Consider the following 21,409-nt stretch of genomic DNA (forward strand, 5'->3'; position numbering starts at 1 on the left):
CCCCTGCTTGTGTTCCCTCTCTCGCTGTGTCTCTCTCTATCAAATAAATAAAATCTTTTAAAAAAAAATAATTGATTCTTGTAGAATCAATATAATCAAATAACAGTTATGTGTTATTTAAAAAAAAAACCCTAAAAGCTACTAGGTCTTCTAATGTAAATGTTGGCACCCCAAGAATTTAAGGCTTCCTCCTCTAGCATTTACTTGTGGAGTGGTTTGCAGTCTGATGGCAGCTCCCTACCCACTCAGCCTAAAGTGAATCCGGCCATTGGCGGGCCCCACCCAGGGCTCCCTTCGGAATTGCTGCTCATGGTGAGACCGACCCAAAAATGGACCACCACAGGAGAACCAAGGACTCTGAGGCGTGTGGTGAGAGCTAGCAGCATAAAAGGGAATGGCTGAAGGAAACCAAGAGAAACACTGGAAGAAACAGATAATCCAGGAACAGAACGAGAACTGAGGGGGGAAAAAAAACCTTCCAGGTAAAATGCTCAAAATGTTAAGAACACGTTGATCCACAAATTAAGAACAGAGTGTGCTATTATGTAAAAGACACGACCGGAACCAAGAAAGCGCTTTTGGAGATGACAGAACTGCTGAAATTTAAAATTTTCAGTAGAAATATTAGAAAATCAAGTTGGAAAAACCTCAGAACCACAGAGAGGGAAGGAGGCCAGGAGTCCCAATACCTGACCAGTTAAGGGGTTCCAGAAAGAGCACAGAAAATGGGACCGTGAGTCCATTGGTTGAAAGAGGCCATGCAGTTGGCACACAGTAAGTGAATAAAGGCTCACGTGCGGGTACACGGTTGTGCCGTTCAGAACGCCTAGGGTAAGTGAAGAGCCTGAAAGTCAAAGAAATGAAAACTGGACTTCCCTTAGAATTTTTGTTGGCATCACTGGATACTAGAATAAGAGCAATAGCATCTAAGTTCTGAAGAAAATGTTTTTCAACCTAGAGTCCTATACCCAAACTATCAATGAAGGATAAGAGCAGAATGATGACATTTTTGTATATGGGGGGACTAAGTTTACCTGTCATGTACTGTTCCTTAGGATGATTTTTAATAAGATAAGTAGAATAAAAGGGAAACCTGTTTTCCAGAGCGGATCAGCCCAGCAGGGCAGTCCTAGGATGCCCCGGTACGACAACCCTAGAACAGTCTGTGTAGTAACAGGAGGTCCGAGGCCCCTGAGGAGGAAACCCGAGCAAGGAAGCAATCCTGATTTAATACAAGGTATGACCAGGAGCTTAGACATGATTGAGGCTAGGAAAAAAAAGCAAACAGTATAAGGAAAAAGGCAATGAGAAATGCCAAGAAAAGCAAAAGTCATGGTTCAAATGTGAAGTACACCAAGCAATTGATAGAGTGGAAGAAACGTCTGTTTGACCTTGATGCTGGGAGCAGTTTCCTTTGAGGCCAAGGGCTCTGATACTGGTCCAGATAGAAAGAGAAGTTCAATGTGGTTTGATTGAACACTGAATATTTACCTGGTTATGTAAAAGAACAGGTGTCTTGTTATGAAAGACAAAATGTAAGTGGTAATCTAGTCTGATAATAGTATAAAAGTTTAGCTAATGGGTGGTAGGAGTTGGGTGGGGAGTTGGGGAGAAAGGGTCTGGGTATGGACAGCTGCATCTCCCCAATTAGGGAAGGGAGAGATGGTGTTGAAAGTTGGTGAAGGGAAAATAGAAGGTTAAATATATTGTGTAAAACTTTAGGGGTAACAAATAGAAGAACTAAGGTAATATAGTTAACTAAACATGGGAAGGAAAGTGAAGTAGCAAGTAGTGTAAGTCTGTTCCTTTTCATGTTGTGGGGTCTACAGTTATCGTCCAAAGCTGATAAATCAAGAAATAAAAGTAGAAGCAGAAGTAATGGAGTTGGGGTGCCTGGGTGGCTCAGTTGGTAAGCGTCTGCCTTTGGCTCAGGTCATGATCCCAGGGTTCTGGGATCGAGCCCTGCATCGGGCTCTCTGCTCCGCGGGAAGCCTGCTTCTCCCTCTCCCACTCCCCCTGCTTGTATTCCCTCTCGCTGTGTCTCTCTCTGTCAAATGAATAAATAAAATCTTAAAAAAAAAAAAAATAATGGAGTTACGGAGAAGTAAATCCAGAATTATTTTTTTTAAGAGGTTTTCCTAGAGAATGGGGCTTGGGATGAGTTTTGAATCTGCTGTCCATCATAAGTTCTTTCCTACTTTTTGGTTTCTTGTCATTTATTTGTATATATTAAACAAAAATTAAAAATTGAGTTTGAACATGGGTTAAATGTAGAGGTGACACAATGCCATGGTGATGCCATCTTTTAATTTTTTTAATACTTAATTTGGACAAACTAAGAAAACTATTTTATATTCAGCAATAATAGTGTCCTTGTTCTAATGAGGCAGTATCTCATGTTTCCTGGGACAAAGTTGCATGGCTAGAGGCAGAATCTTTAATCCTTGAGGAAACGAATTATTGCCAAAAACAATGAAGCAAAGCTGCTATTGTCCTTAGAGTTTTAAAAGTGTTCCCAGTGTTTAGATCTTTTGGTTGAAGTAATTACACAAAAGTATACCAGCTCTGTTTGGGAGAGAACTTGAGGATATAAAATAGGAGTGTGGCTTTCTTGAAGTTTGAAATAAACTTGTGCTGAATAGCATGAGAGGAGGTCCTGAATACTTGTGCCAGGAATTCTGATCTAGACTCCAAAGATCTGAATTTATATCCTACCCTCAGTTTTATGTCACACTTGTGTCATTATTAGCCTTTTGTATTGTATTTTGCTATTTCAGATTTTATTTTTCATCTTTAAAGATGATGTGGTTTTGCAGGTTTTGTTTTTGTTTTAAGTTTTATTTATTTAAGTAATCTCTACACCCAACGTGGGGCCTGAACTCATGACCCCGAGATCCAGAGTTGCACACTCTTCCTACTGAGCCAGCCAGGCACCCGGAGTTTTGTATTTTAAATGTGGCTTTCCAATATGTTGGAATCCCAGGGCAGTTTGTATGTCCTTACAGCTTCGAAATCGTGGAGGTGTGATTTTTCACTAGCCCCGTGGAAAGCACTCTGGGAAGTAATTTTTTCCTGTTCCTTTTGGTGTCTAATACAATCTTGGATCAAACTTAGATCCTCACCCTTCCTGATAGGGGAATAGGCTTCTTAGACCCTGTTCTGTTAATTTCCGCCATTTCCCTCTGAAGGCCATAACTTCTATCCCCTGGTCCGTGTCACTTTGAATGCGCATTGTTACTGTAGTTTTGAATTCCTCCGTACACACCGGGTGAGTCAGTAATGACAGCATTGCTGTCACTGCTGCTTAGGAGGAAATGAATTGAGCAGCCTGGCAGCTGCTGCCCAAGGCCCGGGCGTTGCAGCGGGGACCCTGGCAGTGCCCAGAGTGTGTGCTGCTTACATGAGGCAGCATCAAAGGGCACTGGGGACCAAGCGGAGACAGATGGGATTGGCCCAGAACTGGATTTTGGTGTGGCCTGCGTGCAGACTATCCCTTTTGGAGCTATACGAGTCGGCTACCTCAGGAGCCAGCTGTGTTTGAGGGCTTAGCCCAGTGCCCGTCCTACAGGACTTAGATGGGTTGTTGCATCAGGGACGGTGCCGTCGTTTGACTGGACACAGCTCTCTTTGATCATTTGTTCCTGCCAGACATAGCCTCCGCTAATGGGCTGTGACCTGATTCAGGCTGGGTTCAAGCTGAATTAAGAGTTTGCTTATTTCCTGACCCAGAGAAGACCGCTTTTACCTTGAGAATTAGGATACCTGCCAATTGTTGAGTTTGGTTGGGGTTAGTTACTGTGTTCTCCCATCAAGGGGCTTCCTTAGGTTTTCTCGGATTCTGATTTTACCAACTTACTTGCACCTGTCCCCCAGTCATTGTTTTCCTGAATTTCCTATGACGTGTGGTCCCAGGGAGCCAGGTGCAGGCAGAGCAGGGGCAGCCTGGGTGACGGCTGTCTCTCCTTCCTCTGGCTGGCTGGGGCCTGAGGCCAGGGACCAGAGGGGGTCTGCCCACGGCCGCAGAGCACCTTCACCTCCCTCCATCCAAGGTAGGACAGATTCTGGAGTGGGCTCACTGTGCCAACCGTCCAGGGCCCTGGGAGGAAGGAATGTGCTGCAAACACGTGCAGGCAGATTCCCCCCACGCCCCCGGGAGGCAGTGTGACTATTAACGTTATTCTCCAGAGGCACATTTCTCTTATGCGCTGAGTTCTCTTCTGTGTTTTCTGCCCCTCCCCACCCACTCAAACCTTGCTGTTTCCATTCTTCTGTATGGTTGGCTTTCATCTGCAATAGCTGCCGTGAGTAAAATGTGTGGGCTCCTTCTGTAAGAGCTTGGCATTTTTATTCTAAATAGCACCATAATAAATTTTGTTAAACATTAAAAAAAAAAGAGCTTGGCATTTTTAGCACATGTGAAATTGTGCTGCCACAGCCTCTATAACCAGCTGGCAGACGAGTGAAATGCCGCCTCCTCCTCGCTCGCCTGCTGAAGGCTTGCCTTTGCCACTCGCCACTCGGGGTAAGGAGAACTGGCGGAGGGCGGAGCTGCCAAGGAGGGAGAAATGCTACCACGCGGCCGGGGCAAGCGGCGGGCCTGTTCTCAAGGCCCGGCTGTCCACGTGAATAGAACAAATCTCCGCAGCTTTGGAAACAACAGGAAATCCGTCAGCGCCCATCCCCTGCGGGGCGCAGCAGTCCGCAGCAGCCCGGGGCTCCGAGGGGCCCCGGGGGGCTCTGCGGGTGCGCGCCCCTGGCCCTTCACCCCGGAGCCCCGGGCTCCGCAGACCAGGCTGGCTCATCCCCACGTGCGTCTTGTGGCGTCACCGACTCCCAACCGTCCGTGTCGTCTGGCTCTTCCCCTGTCAGCCTCTGCACAACCGCGCGCCCCTCACTTGCCGCCTCGGCGACCCCCTTCCTGGCAGGCAGGCTTTGGCGCCCTCCTCTGGAGCGCGCTCAGGATTTCGGGGTGGGCGGGGGGGGGGCCCTCCCGCCGCCTCTGCGCTCTCTGGTCTAAGACCCGCTTCCCGGTCTGGCTCCCTCAGGGCCAGAGTTCCGCGGGGAGCCGGGCAACCCTTACTCATTCTAGAAGGCTCTTGAAGGTTCGTGGAATGAACAAGTGAACGAGTGAGGACAGTGAACAGGAAATAGCAAGCCCAGCACCTGCCTTAGGTAAGCTTGCCAGGCTCCTTGGTTGTGGCTGAGGAGGCGAGGAAGTGGTCAGAGAAGACTCGGTGGTAACCTTGGAACTCCCGGGCTGCTCTTTATAGCCTTCCCGTTGGAGCTGGTTATCTTTACAGATAACCTCTTCCCAGTCTTCGCGCCGCCTGATTCCAGGAACGCTTTGGCTCTGCCTGCCCACAGCCTTTCCATATTTTGCTTACATCTGTCAGTAAACAGAGCAGTTCTTGTTGCTGTGTTTCGTTGTGTAGGTTTTGCCCTTTCAGCTAGGTTATAAATGCCTTAAAATCTGGGGTTTTATATCTTAGGAAGCATTTGAAAGGAATGGGAAAAATAGTGCTCCAAAGTAATTTTTTGTCCCTACACATATTTATGTATGTGTATACATGTATATAGAGCTGTGAGATCTCAGGGGCAGAGTGATCACCCTCCTTGCAAAGGCCTCTGTTTTCTTACCTGTAAAGTTAGAGGGCTAGATGCTCTCTGCTCTTTCCCATGCTCACATCCTGTGATTCCATGCTGTTGAGCCCAGCACTTGGCTAATCCCGCCCAGGCCCTGGGTCAGGGTTCCAGCTCCAGATCAGCCAAGTAGTTGAGCTTGTTCACTTACGGCTGAGGCCAGTTCACCTCCCAGCTGTTTGTCGGGGCTCCTGGGATCTGGGACAACATTGGCGGAACGTGTGTGTGGTGGTCCTGCGGAGACCCCTGTGGCCGTTGGCTTTGCCTCTACCCTCTGCCAAGAACTTCCAGGCTCCAAGGACCCTTATTTTCTGCTTGGGGAGTTGTTTGTTCACATTTGTGTGTCCAGCCCTTTCCCCCAGCTCCAGCTTCGTTTCTCTCTGTCCAGTCAGGTGTGTTCCTTCTCTGTGTTTCTGTTCCTAGCTGTTCCGTGAGTCCGCCAGACCCAGAGATGGGGAGTAAAGAGCGTTCTCAGAAGGAACCCTGCAGAAAGACGGCAGGTCTCTGAAGATCCCTCCTGGCTGTGAAACTGAGATTTTAAGGCTTGTGGGTTGGGGTTAGGGCCCCCTCTTACTGGAGCTAGCAACACTGGGGCGGGAGGGAAGAAGGCGTGGTATGATAACCTAGTACACAGGGGCCGCCGCCCAGACCCTCCTGCAGCGTCTGCGCCAGACTGATAGAGGATGCTGGCGGACGAGCCTGTCCGGGCCAAGAGTGCCCACAGTAAGAGAGAGAGCACGCGAGCGGGCCGGAGGGAACGAGATTCAGGCCAGTCGTATCTTGGGCAAGGTTAGGTTCTAAATCAGTATTATTAAAAGATAAACTAACTGAGGCATATTAAAAAAAAACTTTACGAGTTGGAGCAAAAATCGATCGGAATCTGGCAGCAGCAAATTGGAAGTGGTTAGGAGTGCTCTGCCAGCCGGAACCAGGGGAAAGACTCCTACAGAGAAAATAAAAAAGCAAAGAAAAATTATTTAATCAGCTGTAGCTTAAAGCCTGGTTGGCTGCTTGTGATTGGTTGTCCCTCAGGTTTGATTTTACAACCTTGAGGCCTTTACACGCTTAGATATTTTTGCTCACATAACTACCACGTCATTAGAGCCACATGGGCCTAACGGCTGCCTCGTTTAATTAATGAAACAGTGTGTGAACTGAAGATTCGGGTATAGTCGAAATTCCCTTTGAAAAGTACCTCAGGAAGGCACAGTGTTAGAAGATGACATATCATCGCTTGTTAAGTTTAATGGGGCCATTTCCCCCCTCCAGTGTTTGTTCAGTTCCGTATGTCCTTGGCTTAGCTTTAGGGGTCATGTTCTATAAAGTGTGTCTTTTAAAACACCAGAATCCTACTCAGAGAGGTGCTGATACTATGAGAGATGGCATACTTTTCACGTTGTTTCAACAACCCCTTTCCGGGCTTGACTTGCCTAGCTGTGCGTGCGTGCGTGTTGCACGGGCCAGCCGCAGGACTCCACTGTCCCCAGTGGACTCTTACTGTCCCCAGTGCCTAAGCCAGCGGGGCATCTGGGAACTCTTGACCACCAATGATCCCGACATCTGAACATCATGGTTCTAATTGAAATGTTAATTGCGTTTGTTAAACTCAACTCTCCAAATTTTCTGTTTTGTCAACAGGTTGCTCGTGGGGGCCCCTCGGGCGGTGGCCCTTCCACTGCAGAGGGCCAACAGAACAGGCGGCTTGTACAGCTGTGACATCACCTCCCCCGGGCCTTGCACACGGATTGAATTTGATAACGACGGTGTGTTCTTCTGTCCTCACTCTGTCCACTTGGCCAGCTCGCCTGTACCCCACTTGCCTTTTCCATGAGGAGGGAAAGGGGTCCAAGCCTTTGTTCTTGGAGAGAGGGCCGCTTCTAATTACATGTGTTGACTGTTTCTTGTTTGCCCTGAAAACATCTACTTTTTAAATGATGCTGGGATGCACACCGAATTGCCGCCCTTCCTGATCTTGCTTTCTAAAAGGCTATGGTGTGTTGATGTCGCCGCCTAGTGCTGCACTGAGGTTCTACACGAGGCTGTTGGAAAACTGAATTCAGAGCGGCAAAGAAAATTGTGCATAGCTTGTACTTGGCTGCCAGAAGTGCTCGCTTGCTGTTAAAATATTTGAGAGAAAGACTGTTTTAAATATCAGATCTCTCTGAAGTGAGAGCTGACCATCATGGCTAATTTTGCCCTTCTGGCTCAGATAGAGGCTTGTTTTGTGAGGGATCTCTGCTGAGCCGAGCAGTTAGTGTGCTGAGAAGCTCCAGGGGAGCAGATTTGACATCCTTGGTCTAAGTAGATTTGCAAATTCACGTTGATGTTGTTCTCTTTTTCATCTTTTAGAAATGACATTTGTTTTTTTTTTCTTTACTGATTAGAAAATGATATATGTTAATTGTGGGAAAGTTACAAAAGACACCGACCTATATAAAGAAAAACCCAAAAACCCATGGGTAATCTAGACATAATCACTCTTTAACATTTTGGCATTTTGGCTTCTCTCCACTTAAACTTGTTTAGTTTTCACATTTTTGCAATGATTCAAGATTTAAAAAATCATGCCTGCCTTCTCATTGAGGAAGGCAAAAATTTGGATACAGGGTCATACAGTAGGTTCAGATTGATACTGAAATGAACACATACATGATGGTGTTTGTGGTTCCTCTTTTTTTTCGGGGGGGGGGGAGGTAAAAACTAAATATGTTGCTTTCCTTCTTGGCATTGATAGTGAATCTGAGGCCTTGTCTTGTCTTCTCCAAGAAAGAAAAGAATAGTTCATGCTGTTATATAACAAATTTAGGACTATGTAGAGAAGTGCCGACTTCTTGTTAGTTTGGATGGTAGCTGGAGTTTGGAGACTGGATGTTCACATCACTGCTTTAAGACACATATGTTGGAAGCTACCCCTGAGTCTAATAATTTTCAAATAGCTTTTTGTACTCAGGATCCTGGTTGTCAGAAAGAGTGTAGGGCCACCAGGTAAAGCTATTTATTTTATGTAAAGAATTTTAAGAAGGTTCTTACCAATAACCACTTACCTGTTTTCTTAAAAGGAGAAATAATTTTTCTGGATTGAGTAACTTGGAATCTAGGCAGTTTAGAAACCAGCTTGTATTTGTGTTCATCTCTCGCTTCATTGCCTGCTTCAGTCACTTTGAAGTCCTAACTGTGTGTACGTAACCTGCACTGCTTTCCACAGCTGACCCTTCATCAGAAAGCAAGGAAGATCAGTGGATGGGGGTCACCGTGCAGAGCCAAGGTCCAGGGGGCAAAGTTGTGGTAAGTGTGGAGAAGCGCACCCATTCCACAATGTCTGAGTGCCTGTCATGTGTTGGCGCCAGGCTGACAGCAGCGAACAAGGCAGGCAGAGCGCCTGCCCGCACAGGGGACATTCCAGAAGACTCACTGCTTTACAGCAGGAATTGATGTCAAGAAGAAATCAAGGCATTATTTTTTCTGTGATTTCTAAAGTTTTATTTATTTATTTATTTGAGAGAGGGAGAGCAAGGCAGAGGGAGAAGGAGAGAGAATCTCAAGCAGATTCCACACTGAGCATGGAGCCTGACGCAGGGCTCCATCCTGTGATCCTGAGATCATGACCTGAGCTGAAACCAAGAGTTGGATGAGTAACTGACTGAGCCACCCAGGCGCCCCTCTGTGATTTCTGATATACTTTGAAATAGTCATAAAACCTGCTTTTCTTTAGAACTTTCAGACTTAAGGAACTTACTAATAAACCTTCACTGAATATCCCTAAAACGCCAGACGGTCTTTAGAATGCAGAACAAAACTAGACGTGGTTTATGTCCCAGGAACCATGTGGCTTTTTTAGATGAGTTCTAAAAAATATGGGAATAGCCAAGGAAAGAGCAGGTAATTTAAAACTCTGGTTGTTTGTTCTGAACGTCTTCAAATACAAGTAGCAGTGAAGGGAAGGGGTTTGTTAGGTGGACTGTGGGAGGTGGCCTCAGAAATGCCTTCCAGGCTGGATTACGATGCTCTCTCTCTGTGTCTCTTTCAAAATCTAGTTGCTCTAACAAATTGATACAGGATTTTGGGAAAAAAAATGAGAATTTTACTGAACCCTGAATTCTGATAATTAAGGGATCATCATTATAGGAAATCAACTTGGATATCATAAAGTCTATTTAGCCTGTGTTACATGGAGGGTAACCATGAATACCTTGTAAAATTATAGAGATTATTTCATCTTTTCTGGCAGTGTAATTCTCTCTGCCTTTTAAAATAGCTTAGAGTACAGGTTAGGGCTGATTATAAGGAAATAGTGTGGGTAAAAGGGAAATGTTTTTGTTTTAGCTGTGTTTGCCTGATCCTATGAAAATATGTCCATGATTTCTCTCCCCTGGAACATAATTACAAATTTTCACAAACATACTGATGTGAAAGTTTATACAGCCAATATAGGCCAATTAAATTAAGAAAATGAGAGAAGATATTTCCTATTGCTTATGTGACAGGTAAATTTACAAATAAATTGCCTGTGGATTACAGATTGGCATTCGGTATTTGGACTGGAGCATTATCCTCCAGGTGAGAATAAGACAAGTCCTAGTTCCTTTATGCTAGATGATGCTCTCCTTAGTGCCACTTTGGGGAACAATTGCTGGTTTTGGATCCCGTCCCAGGATGAGGACATGTTTAACATCCCCTTTAGAATTAATCTCTCTTTATTACAAATTGATTAAATGATCAACAATACACATAAGGTTTGTAGAAATGAATGGGCTACTTTATTCCATCTGTTTGCAGACATGTGCTCACCGATATGAAAAAAGGCAACATGTCAATACAAAGCAGGAATCCCGAGATATCTTTGGAAGGTGCTACGTCCTGAGTCAGAATCTGAGGATTGAGGATGACATGGATGGAGGAGACTGGAGTTTTTGCGATGGCCGATTGAGAGGCCATGAAAAATTTGGTTCTTGCCAGCAAGGAGTAGCAGCTACTTTTACTAAAGACTTTCATTACATTGTGTTTGGAGCCCCGGGCACTTATAACTGGAAAGGTAGGACATGTATTTATAGCAATAGAGTTCAGAATGACTACATAATTTCTCTTACATGCACCATGATTATGTTTTAAGTTAAAACAAAATGTGTTATAAGGCACTTGTATATTATAGAAGTAAGGTAGGATATTACAATCTCTCAGTTATATGATTTCAAAAACAGTGGTGGAAATGTATATTTGAAGATGTTTTTTCCTCTTCTACCAGCAATTTACATTAATACAAGTAGTTAACTTTTTTCGCTAAGAATATAATAATTAACATCTGTAGTTTTTTCTGTTTTGTATTTTCCTGTTTCTTGAGGCTGCAAGTGTTTTAAGTTTTAATGTTGGCAAACATTTCATTTAAGGTAGTAATCTTAAAACAAAATAATTGAGTGGTGTCATGTACAAGTAACAGTGTATTAATACAGACATTTTTTCCATTATATATTATCTTAAGAGGCTGTGTTTTGCTAATAAAGCAGAAAAGTTAGAAGGGTAGATGACAAATTAGGGAATTTTGAGATGATAATTGTAGACAATTTATGGGAAAGTTGTTTAGTGGTATCGTTTAATTATGATTGTGATGTAGGTAAAGGGAGGCACTGAGAGGGAGGGGGGAGAAGGGCCCTCAGTTTGACTGGGCGAACCTGGTCAGCTCCTGTAATCAAGTTTAACTTCTCTGAAGAAATTAGGCAGGCAAAGAAAACCACTATATTATAAAGGACAATTAGCTTAACTCTAATGCATAATGAAGAGAAATGCATAGGATTTAGACATCAGACATTTTTTTGAGAAATCTATTAAAATAAATGCTATGTTATAACATTTTCTCTAGTTAAGACAAACTTAGGAAAAATTTCCCTTTTGCATTCAAAAAATCTCCCAAGTTTGAATACCTATTAGAAACAATCCCTGAGGAACACCTTCCTCTTTATGTCATCCATAGTAACCTTTGGGAGGAATTTCCTTGGCCTCCCCACCCCCAACATAACTGTATTTGTCCGGTTATATTGACCTAATCCAAATAACACACTGAATTTAGAAATAGTTTTATTATAACAAGAATAGACGCCATATATAGTAAGACAACAAAAACACCCACCAGGTATGTGTGTATGTATTTACAGGAAACATCTCTTATCTGCTTTATAAACCCTGATTCAAAATGTTACCATTTTTAAAAAGTCACATAGTGGGCTTACTATATGAAACCTTCTCTTTTTAATTGTTAATTGTGAAAGTTTTAGAAAGATGAAATCTTGGTTCAAGTGATTTGAAGAAAGGATCAAAACATTTCACTTTTAGTCTCTAGCAAAGTAGGTAAATTGATCTAGGATGACAGACAGTGTAAAATACATCAGGCTCATATAATGTCTAAAGAGTTACTTTCTGTAGATTTAGTTAATGAAGTAAACATTTTGTTTTCCATCTGGTTTTGTGGCATTATAGAGAGAATTCCTAAAAATGCACGGGCCATCTTTTTTTATTACTAGAACAAATTTCTTTAAGAAAATTCACATAACATGATTTTTTAGCTGTAATAACCTCAAAAGCCCTCTCTTTCCTTTGCCCTTCTTTCTCCAGACTCTTCTTCCTCTCCTTATGGTGCTAACATGAGGCATGTTTATTAGGAACCATCTCTTTTATTTTGTTCCATCTTCATGTTTTTTTTGTTGTTTTTTGCCATTTCATTTCTTTAGGCATTGTTCGCGTAGAGCAAAAGAATAACACTTTTTTTGACATGAACATCTTTGAAGATGGGCCTTATGAAGTTGGTGGAGAGACTGACCATGACGAAAGTCTGGTTCCTGTTCCCGCTAACAGTTACTTAGGTAGGAAAGAGTGCAGCAGGCATGCCTGCCTTTCCGGATGCCTCAGTGCGACCCTGTCCTCCCAGGACCCACCCTGGACCTCGAGGATGAGAATAGGCCAGGTGGAGCCAGGGGCCTGTGGCTGCATTGATGGGAATTGGATTTAAGCTTTGGTGATCCTGAGGTAACCTGGCTGATGCGTGGCACCCTTCCCTTCTGACCTGGGCTCCGGGAGGGCGGGAGGAAACTCACTGTCTCCTAAAATTGTCCCGCGTGGAAGTGTGTGTCTTGAGCTAGCGTCGGCCTCTGTAACCAAAAACAGGCGTTGGTGCAGCCGGGGGAGGGGAAATGATGGATGTCAGCAATAAGCTGAGCTGCCTCCTCTCTCCCTCCAGTGCCGCTTTCTAGAGATACTCTTAAGAGCTACATTCATGAAGTTACTCTGAAGTGGCAGGTCAAGACCTCCAGGTCCTTCCTTCGTGACTGCTCTTCTGCAAGGGTCGGCTCTGCTTCTGGACTGGGGCCCCCCTGTCACAGGGCCCCTGGCGGGTGGCGCGGTGGCTTTCCAGCAGAAGCTGAGCAGGACTGCTAGAGCAGCTTGGAGGACCCCCAGATTGTGTCTAAGTGCCAATTCCCTAACTCCTAAGGCTCGTTTGCATTACTAATGGGTGTCCTAAATGATTCATGTGCATTATGGTAATTACACAAAGGCTTTTAAGAGCTTTAATTCTTGGTATGAGTTGACATAAAGAATAATTACTGTGCATTTCTTGGAAAAAAATGTAAAAAATCTCCTAAACCTAAATAGTAACCTATTTTTTTTTAAAGTACCCCTGTGCTAGAGATGTTACTGGAACAATGGAAGGTAAAAGTAAAAACATAAGAATAATTCTAAACGACGTGTTAGTAAGCATATTCTTAAAATGTTCTAATTATATAGCTATGCATGAATGGTACTGTTAATTAAAAAAAAAAAGACACAACTTTTCAGACACTCCCTCTCCCTCCAAATTAAAAATCTGGTGTGAAGGCTTAGAAGAGGGCAGAGAAAAGTTAAACTTGTTAAGTGCCAACCATGTGCTGTCTTTACTGCTATTCATGTCTTACCTGATCTTCCCAACAATGTTATAAAATCAGTATGATTATCCCTCTTTTGCTAATGGAAAAAAATACGACCTGGGGAGATGAGTTTCCTAGGCCAAGGTCACACAATTGCTCATCCCTCAGCCAAGGAAAGAAAGGCTCGTGAAAATGAGGCAGGGTGGGAAGCGGCTGGGTGTGTGAGTGGTGGGTCACTGGCTTTGCGGGACGGGTGGGACGCAGACGCCAGCCGTTCACAGTCTCCGTATGGCTTTTCAGGGTGAATACCATTCATACACCTGCATTTTATTTGAACATATTTTAACAGGCAGCCTCTCATCAGATATGTTATTTAGGGGTTATTTCTGATGAGAAGTATTTGTAAATTGAAATTCCATATAATGGTCAAGAACCCCAACACTTCGGTCTCTAAGATAGATGCCTGTGGATTTTAGAAACAGATATTCTTGGAGCATTCGAAAAGATTCAGCATTTTTTATTAAACACATTTGCCCCTTTTAAGAATGGATTGCCTCAAAAGCAGATGCCTTGTATTGTTACGTTTTTGTTGTCCATGCTGTCTGTGGATCTGTCGTTTCAAAACATAGTGGGCTTGAGGAAGAAAATGATCTGCTTGAGGTTTCGGAAGCTGGCGAGGAGGCTGGCTCGCCAGATGCGGTGGTGGCCTCCTCGTACCTCTTACGAAGCATAATTGCCTTCTCTTCGATCTCTTCCATTCCGCGCATGTGTCCAGGCCTGCTGTTTTTGACCAGCGTTTCCTACACAGATCCTGATCAGTTTGTTTATAAAACACAGCCTCCCAGGGAGCAGCCCGGCACATCCCCTGATGTGATGATGAATAGCTACCTAGGTTTGTGACCTCAGAGATGACAAATCAATTGTCTTGGTCATGGTCATTAAAAAAAAAAAAATTTTTTTTTGGATCCATACAGAGCATAAATCTTTTTTCTTTTCTATTTCATTTCAAGTGAAGCACACATGAAAAGCATGCCATGGTTGAGGCTCTGCTGCCAGATGGTTTTCAGAGCTGGATTTAGTTACATCACCTATTCTAAACTTGGAGCTCATCATATTTTGCAACTCACTTTCACAGTTTGAGAACTGCAACAGTAGTGGTGAAGCTTTTTATAAATCAGAATAAAAAGGGTGAGCTTACCCTATTCTGCATCTGCCTCACCTTTCTAGAGCAAGATGTGCTTAATCTGAGTGGTTCTGATGTAGGCATTTATGTTCACTTGCTGCCAGATCTCAGTCTGTTATCTGACACCCCACCTGATGCTTTATAATTAGGCGTCTAACATTTTCTGCCCTCTGAACAAGTATCTAATTGTCATCAGTGACAACTTGCTCACCTCTATTGTTTATACCAGGTTCTCAAATACTCTGTCTCACCAGTCATGGTCTTGTTTGCATGTTTGTGTCTGAGAATTAAGTTGGTCCCCAGTCCTGATGCTGTCTGTGATACATGAATGGTGTTAGCGTTTGTATTACCAAGGAGACTGATGAGTGTGGAAGTTACTAATCGGTACGTTGTAGCAGAACTCTGTAACATGCACTCAGGTATGTTGTGTCTGGCTGTATCTCTGTGTGTAGTTTCCAGTGATAACTTAGGATCTAGCTTGAACTCCTTTTACCACAGTTCCTGTATTAAAATGGAGTACGAACAGCTTGAGATGCATGATTCAAGTTAGACATATGCTAAGTAACATGGGTGCTTTCCTTCAAAAGTCTTCGTATGTTTCCGTAGAAAGCCACGACCTAGCCTACTGCCTTGTACTTGGGTCAGACTCTTCTGTGTTGTAAATACGAGAGCTGCTAGAGAGGCCCTGAAGGAGAGGGGTGGGAAGCCAGAGGCAAAGGTAGTGATGTTAGAAAAGTTACCATGTTAGATACTCCTGAAATACAGGGTGACGTGCACTATTATTTTGTTTTTTTCTAGGCTTTTCTTTGGACTCAGGAAAAGGTATTGTTTCTAAAGATGAGATCACTTTCGTGTCTGGTGCTCCAAGAGCCAATCACAGTGGAGCTGTGGTTTTGCTAAAAAGGGACACGAAGTCTGCACATCTTCTCCCTGAGTACATCTTTGATGGGGAAGGTCTGGCTTCTTCCTTCGGTTATGACGTGGCAGTGGCGGACCTTAACAGTGATGGGTAAGAGCATCTTCGGTTACTTTATTATATCCGCCAAGAAATCGTTGGTTCTTGGGCATTTTTCAGTCTTGAGAAGAGCCATCCTTTCAGGTTAGTTGACTCAAAGAATATTTTTGCTGCCACATCTTTATCCCTTGTATTTTGGCAGCAGACGTTCATAACCCTCCTCAGGTAATTTACATTTTCAATTTTTACTCATGTTTTGGGATCATGGGTCTGTGAGAATTAACATATGGAAAAACATTAACTCGAAAAATGACACCTATGTGGTTCTTCTGTGCTTCTTAAGGGGCTGTTTGAGCATCCAGAATGTCCTTTTAAAAATAGGGATCGGTGACAAAGTAATAGTTATGTCTGGTGGTGCCAGTTTGGGTGGCAGGTGGAGGGGAGCAGAGTCTGTGCACTCTCGTTCTAACTTGGGGACTGTCTTCAGGTTCTTACCGTTGATATCTTCCTCTGGGCATTTATTGTAGGCTACTGTGTAAAACGTTTTACCTAAACATAAACACTTACATGCCTAAACATTACATTATCTAAACATTACATAAACACACCTACAAAAATGTTTTAATGGATGAGAAGTCAATTCCAGATTTGAGTTCCTTTCTGCATCCTGTCTCTGTGTCCTTAGTACCTGGGCTGATGGCATTCTCTGTGAGCTTGCTGGTATTTTAGCTGATGGTTCAGTTTTATCCCTCGTTATGTTTTTAGGTGGCAAGATATAATTATTGGAGCCCCACAGTATTTTGATAGAGATGGAGAAGTTGGAGGTGCCGTGTATGTTTACATTAACCAGCAAGGCAGGTGGAATAAAGTCAAGCCAATTCGTCTTAATGGAACCAAAGATTCTATGTTTGGCATTGCAGTAAAAAATATTGGCGATATTAATCAAGATGGCTACCCAGGTAGGTAATAGATTGTGAGATAGTTGTGATGCTCATTGGCAGATTGATTGTCTAAAATAATGAATGCTTATGGCATCTTATTATGAAACGTCGTATTGGAACATTTTAAAAATGTAGTGTTTGTTGAAATGTGATGTTGTCCACAGATATTGCAGTTGGAGCTCCCTATGATGATAAGGGAAAGGTTTTTATCTATCACGGATCCCCGAATGGAATAAATACCAAGCCAACACAGGTAACCAAACAGCCTGGGTTTCTACAATAAGGGTCTCAGCTTTTTGCCTTGTAATAGGATATTTGGGTTTACGTGCATTTTCACGCTACTCATGCTTTATTTACAAATCTATAATAGATTTGTGGGTTTTTTTAAAATGTACCATTAAAAGATAGCTTGAAAACAGATTTAAAATAAGCACATCGTTGCGTTTATTTGTAAAATTTCTTAGATAAATTAGGAATCAGAGTAATCCAAAGGAAAAGACAATTTTACCCAGACAGCATAAATAGATGGAAATGTGAGATCTTTCCTTTAGTAGCATAATAACTGGAGGCAAAATGGGGCAAATGAAATAGATGATTATGATTACATGGAGGATTGAGATGCCAAAAATTAAAAATTGCTTTTGAGGAAAATAAGACATTTGGAGGGCAGGTAGAGAGGTTTGGTATATAGTAAAGAAACTCATCAAAAATTGGCCCTTGTATCCTTTGAGATAGAATGTAAATCAGATGATTCTATGAAATGTATGAAGTGTTGGAGCATATGTGTACTTATAATTTATAATTTAGTATAATTTATAAGTAAACTCTTGAGCTTCAGTTTATGTGGAAGCATGAGGCTTTTTCAAGGCATCGAGAAGCTCATTTTGGTGGCCCATTGTTCATTCTGATGCCCTGTTCATTTCAGATTCTTGAGGGTAAATCCCCTTATTTTGGATATTCAATTGCTGGAAATATGGACCTTGATAGAAATTCCTACCCTGATGTTGCTGTTGGTTCCCTCTCAGACTCAGTAGCTGTGTTCAGGTGTGTGATCTCTGACTTCAGTTAAGTATGTTCAGTATTCAGGTTCCATTCAGATTTTGATCTTTTTAACTGAAAATCATAATACCTATATTTCAAAGTCAAAGGTTTATATGGATTTTGAAGATTTTTCTTTTAAGAGTGGTATAACAATGTGATAAAAACCTATTTTGTAATGCCTTACTAATTTTGAATTGAGAAAAAATCAGAACTGGTGAAAAATAGGTACTTTTAAAACCTTATGTTTTGATAAAAGAGGAAACACAAAATTTGACAGTACAAAGAATATAAGGAAGGAAATAAGAAGCCCCTGTCTTTCCCTATCCATTAGCTCCAAAATTTTGGTCTATATCCTTTTAGTCTTTTGTGTTCTGTGAATGCACATGTGTATTTAACAAAACTGAGCTCACAACGTACATATTGTTTTGTGATTTGCTTTTGTTTGTTTTGTAATGCCTGGTGGACTTTCCTCATGTCAGTGAGTTTATAGCACATGGGGGCTTTTTCCCTGTCCTCGAGCACTTTTCTGAGATGAAGTTAATGGCTGCCTGTAAGGTGCCATATGGCTGGGTCTAGTTTATTTAACCCATCGCCACACCGTCCTTGGATATTTATGTTCCTTTCCAGGTTTGTTCGTTTTGTTTTTTTCATGATAGGCTGGCAGACATCCTTACTTTTGTTCATGTCCTGAATTATTTCCTCATGATAAGTTCCTAAAAGTGAATTTGCTGAGTGGAAGGGCATATGTGTTTTCAGACTTTAGATTCAGAGTCACCAAAATGACCTCCAGAAAGGCTGCCTCGGTTTGCCCATCAGCTTTGCGTGAGTCCCCTTTTTCCTAGCAAATTTCATCACTGCCGGGAATCACCATTTAACATCATTTATTTCATTTTTAATTTTAAAAATAGCACATTCTTGTAAAAAAGTTTTAATACATAATTGTGGAGAATGCAAGTTCCCCAATATTCCCAAATTCCACAGAACAACTTTGGATAGTTTTGGGTATCTTTCTGCTTCAAGGGCATCATCAAAGAGCCATTCTCAACTGCTCTTCTCTAGCGCCTGGTTCTTAAAAATCTAATCTCTCTTGGTTATCTCTCCTTGTCAGTAGAGACACATCCATCTTATTTTTTCTAACAAGATATTATTCCATTATATGCATTTAATCTTCAATTGATAGAATTTTTAGTCTCTGACCTTTAGCTAATGTAAATAATATGCTACAGAATATTATACATCTCTGTGTGGTTGTTTTTTTTTCTCAAGAAAAATTCCTAGAAATAGAATTCCTGGGATACAGGTAAGCACATTTTTGTATTAATACAGGTATCTACAGAGAGGTCGTGACAGTTTATTCTCGTGGCAGCAAGCTGTGAGAAAGCCTATTTCCTCACATCCTGAACAGCATCGAACATGATCAATCTATTCGCTTTTTGCCCATGTGCTCTGTGACCCCATTTTGCTGAATTTGCATTTCTTGGATTGTTAGAATTAACCATTTGGGTTTATCTTTTTTTCTTTTTTTTTTAACTATTTGACTTTACAGTTTTTTTTTATGTGAAGAGAGACTATTTTAATATACCTTTTGTAATTCGAGACAGATCAAAAGGACAAAAATAGCAAGAATAAAAAGACCTAAAAATATAACCAATAAAATAGAGAATGTAAGTACATATCAAACTGTAAACCATCATAATAAAAATTATATTTTCTTTCAAATGTACCTGAAATATTGCAAATATTTTTAGAAACCCAATCTCAATAAATTCTAATGGATAGTTACAATACAAACAGTATACATATATAGTTACTCATAGGGAATGGTAGTGAATAAATTGGACAAGACAGATATCAGCTAGACTAATTTGGTTAGATATTGTTTTTATAGGTTGATTTTTTTATCAGGTGAATATTTTACATAATTATAAAATGAATTTATTTTTATCTTAAAGACTATCTTTAAAGATATATTATTTATTTTATTTTTGTAAAGATTTTATTTATTTGAGAGAGCAAGAGTGAGAGAAAGCACTAGCAGGGGGGTGGGGCAAAGTGAGAGGGAGAAGCAGGCTTCCCACTGAGCAGGGAGCCCGATGCGGGGCTTGATCCCAGGACCAGGAAGGCTGACACTTAACCAACTGAGCCACTGAGGCGCCCCTCTTTAAAGATATTTTAAATGGTTGTTAATGTACAGTGAAACCCTAAAGGGGAAAAAAAACCCCACCATTGCCCTGCAGACTTCCAGAAGAGTGTCAGGTAGAGATGTAGCCTCAACATCTAAAATATAATCCTAAGCCAAACCCCTGAGTCTTGTAAGAAACTGACACCAGGAGGACACTTCTGAAGAGAAGAATATAAAAAAAAAAAAGTATACAGGGGCGCCTGGGTGGCTCAGTTGGTTAAGCGACTGCCTTTGGCTCGGGTCATGATCCTGGAGTCCCGGGATCGAGTCCCGCATCGGGCTCCCTGCTCGGCGGGGGGTCTGCTTCTCCCTCTGACCCTCTTCCCTCTCGTGCTCTCTGTCTCTCATTCTCTCTCTCAAATAAATAAATAAAATCTTTAAAAAAAAAAAAAGTATACAGTATATATATAGAGAGAATGTAGCGTAGGATATCATAGAAAAAGTTTTCTGGTTAGATGGCAAGATCTATGAAAGCCATTTCATGGGAAAACGAAGAACCACCACAGAAGTTACAGGTGACAAGAGTAGGAGACGTGAAAAGAAGTGGAGAAGGGTGTATCTGAGATGTTAGTGAGGAAAAAGGAAGTTAAAAAAAAATTAAATGAACTGTGTGTACGTGATTGAGAAAAGAGAGACCTCGGGAAAACATGGATAGATCAGTAGTGGTTTGTGTTGGTGGTGATACGTATCTGTCCTAGGAACCCAGTGACCTTCTGAACTGTCACACTGGAGACACCGTGTGTGGTACTGTGTGCCATCTGAGGTTAAAGCGTTCAGCCTGTGTTCTGTCTGGTGGTTCTCAAACACTACCTTTATATGCCTGTTTCTCTTTGTTCATATAGGTATTAATCTTAAAATATTCAATGTTTATTTATTAAGATTTATTTATTTTGGGGAGAGCACACACACAAGCACAAGCAGGAGGGGCAGAGGGACAGGGAGAGAATCTCAAGTAGACTCTGTGCTGAACGTGGAGCCCATCACGGGGCTCGATTCCACGACCCTGAGGTCATGACCCGAGCCAAAACCAAGAGTTGGGTGCTTAACGGATTGTGCCACCCAGGCACCCCTTAAAATATTGTGTTTTTAAAAGGTGAAAGAATATAGAATATTCATCAAAATGCAGTTTGCACTTCTAGTTGAGGTATAGCCCTCAGGTATCAAGAAGACTTGACTTCCTGTACCAAAATTTGGTTACCATGTTTTCTCAGCACATAGCCTATTTTTAGTGAGTTAAATATTTGCTTCTGAATATAGCTGGTATATATTAAAATAATTATTTTCCTGTCCTAATAAATAGGTTGAGTATGAACCCTGTGAACTTGTTCCTTCTTTCCTCAGAGACAGCACAAAAGTAAATTTTAAAATCCTTTCATTAAAAAAAGGAGAACCCAATTCCCTTGTTTTACAAATGAGGAAAGGGAGGCTCAGGACTGCTTAAGCTTTGGAGGCTGGATCCTGGGAGCACAGGATCTCAGTGTCCGGGCATTTTTCCCACTAAATCATATTAGTACTTCAGGGTAGTTCATAAATACATGCTAATCAAACAAGAGGTAGCTGAACCAGTAAGATTTGCTT

General features: G+C 42.1%; 1 protein-coding gene across 4 annotated transcripts in view; it reads left to right on the top strand.

The window, feature by feature from the left end:
* Positions 1-21,409, top strand: part of ITGA6 (integrin subunit alpha 6) — a 71,879-nt gene that overhangs the window by 26,828 nt on the left and 23,642 nt on the right. For 3 of the 4 annotated variants that reach the window (XM_044913676.1, XM_044913677.1, XM_021702995.2), the window contains exons 2-9: positions 7,279-7,403; positions 8,846-8,925; positions 10,417-10,672; positions 12,360-12,491; positions 15,511-15,721; positions 16,433-16,626; positions 16,773-16,861; positions 17,534-17,652. In XM_044913676.1, coding sequence (XP_044769611.1) covers positions 7,279-7,403; positions 8,846-8,925; positions 10,417-10,672; positions 12,360-12,491; positions 15,511-15,721; positions 16,433-16,626; positions 16,773-16,861; positions 17,534-17,652 — 1,206 coding nt within the window. Of the gene's footprint in view, positions 1-7,278; positions 7,404-8,845; positions 8,926-10,416; positions 10,673-12,359; positions 12,492-14,304; positions 14,422-15,510; positions 15,722-16,432; positions 16,627-16,772; positions 16,862-17,533; positions 17,653-21,409 lie in introns of all 4 variants that reach the window. The other variant, XM_044913678.1, reaches the window with a different exon arrangement.

This window comes from Neomonachus schauinslandi, chromosome 3 (genome assembly GCF_002201575.2).
Source record: "Neomonachus schauinslandi chromosome 3, ASM220157v2, whole genome shotgun sequence".
Lineage (NCBI taxonomy): Eukaryota > Metazoa > Chordata > Mammalia > Carnivora > Phocidae > Neomonachus > Neomonachus schauinslandi.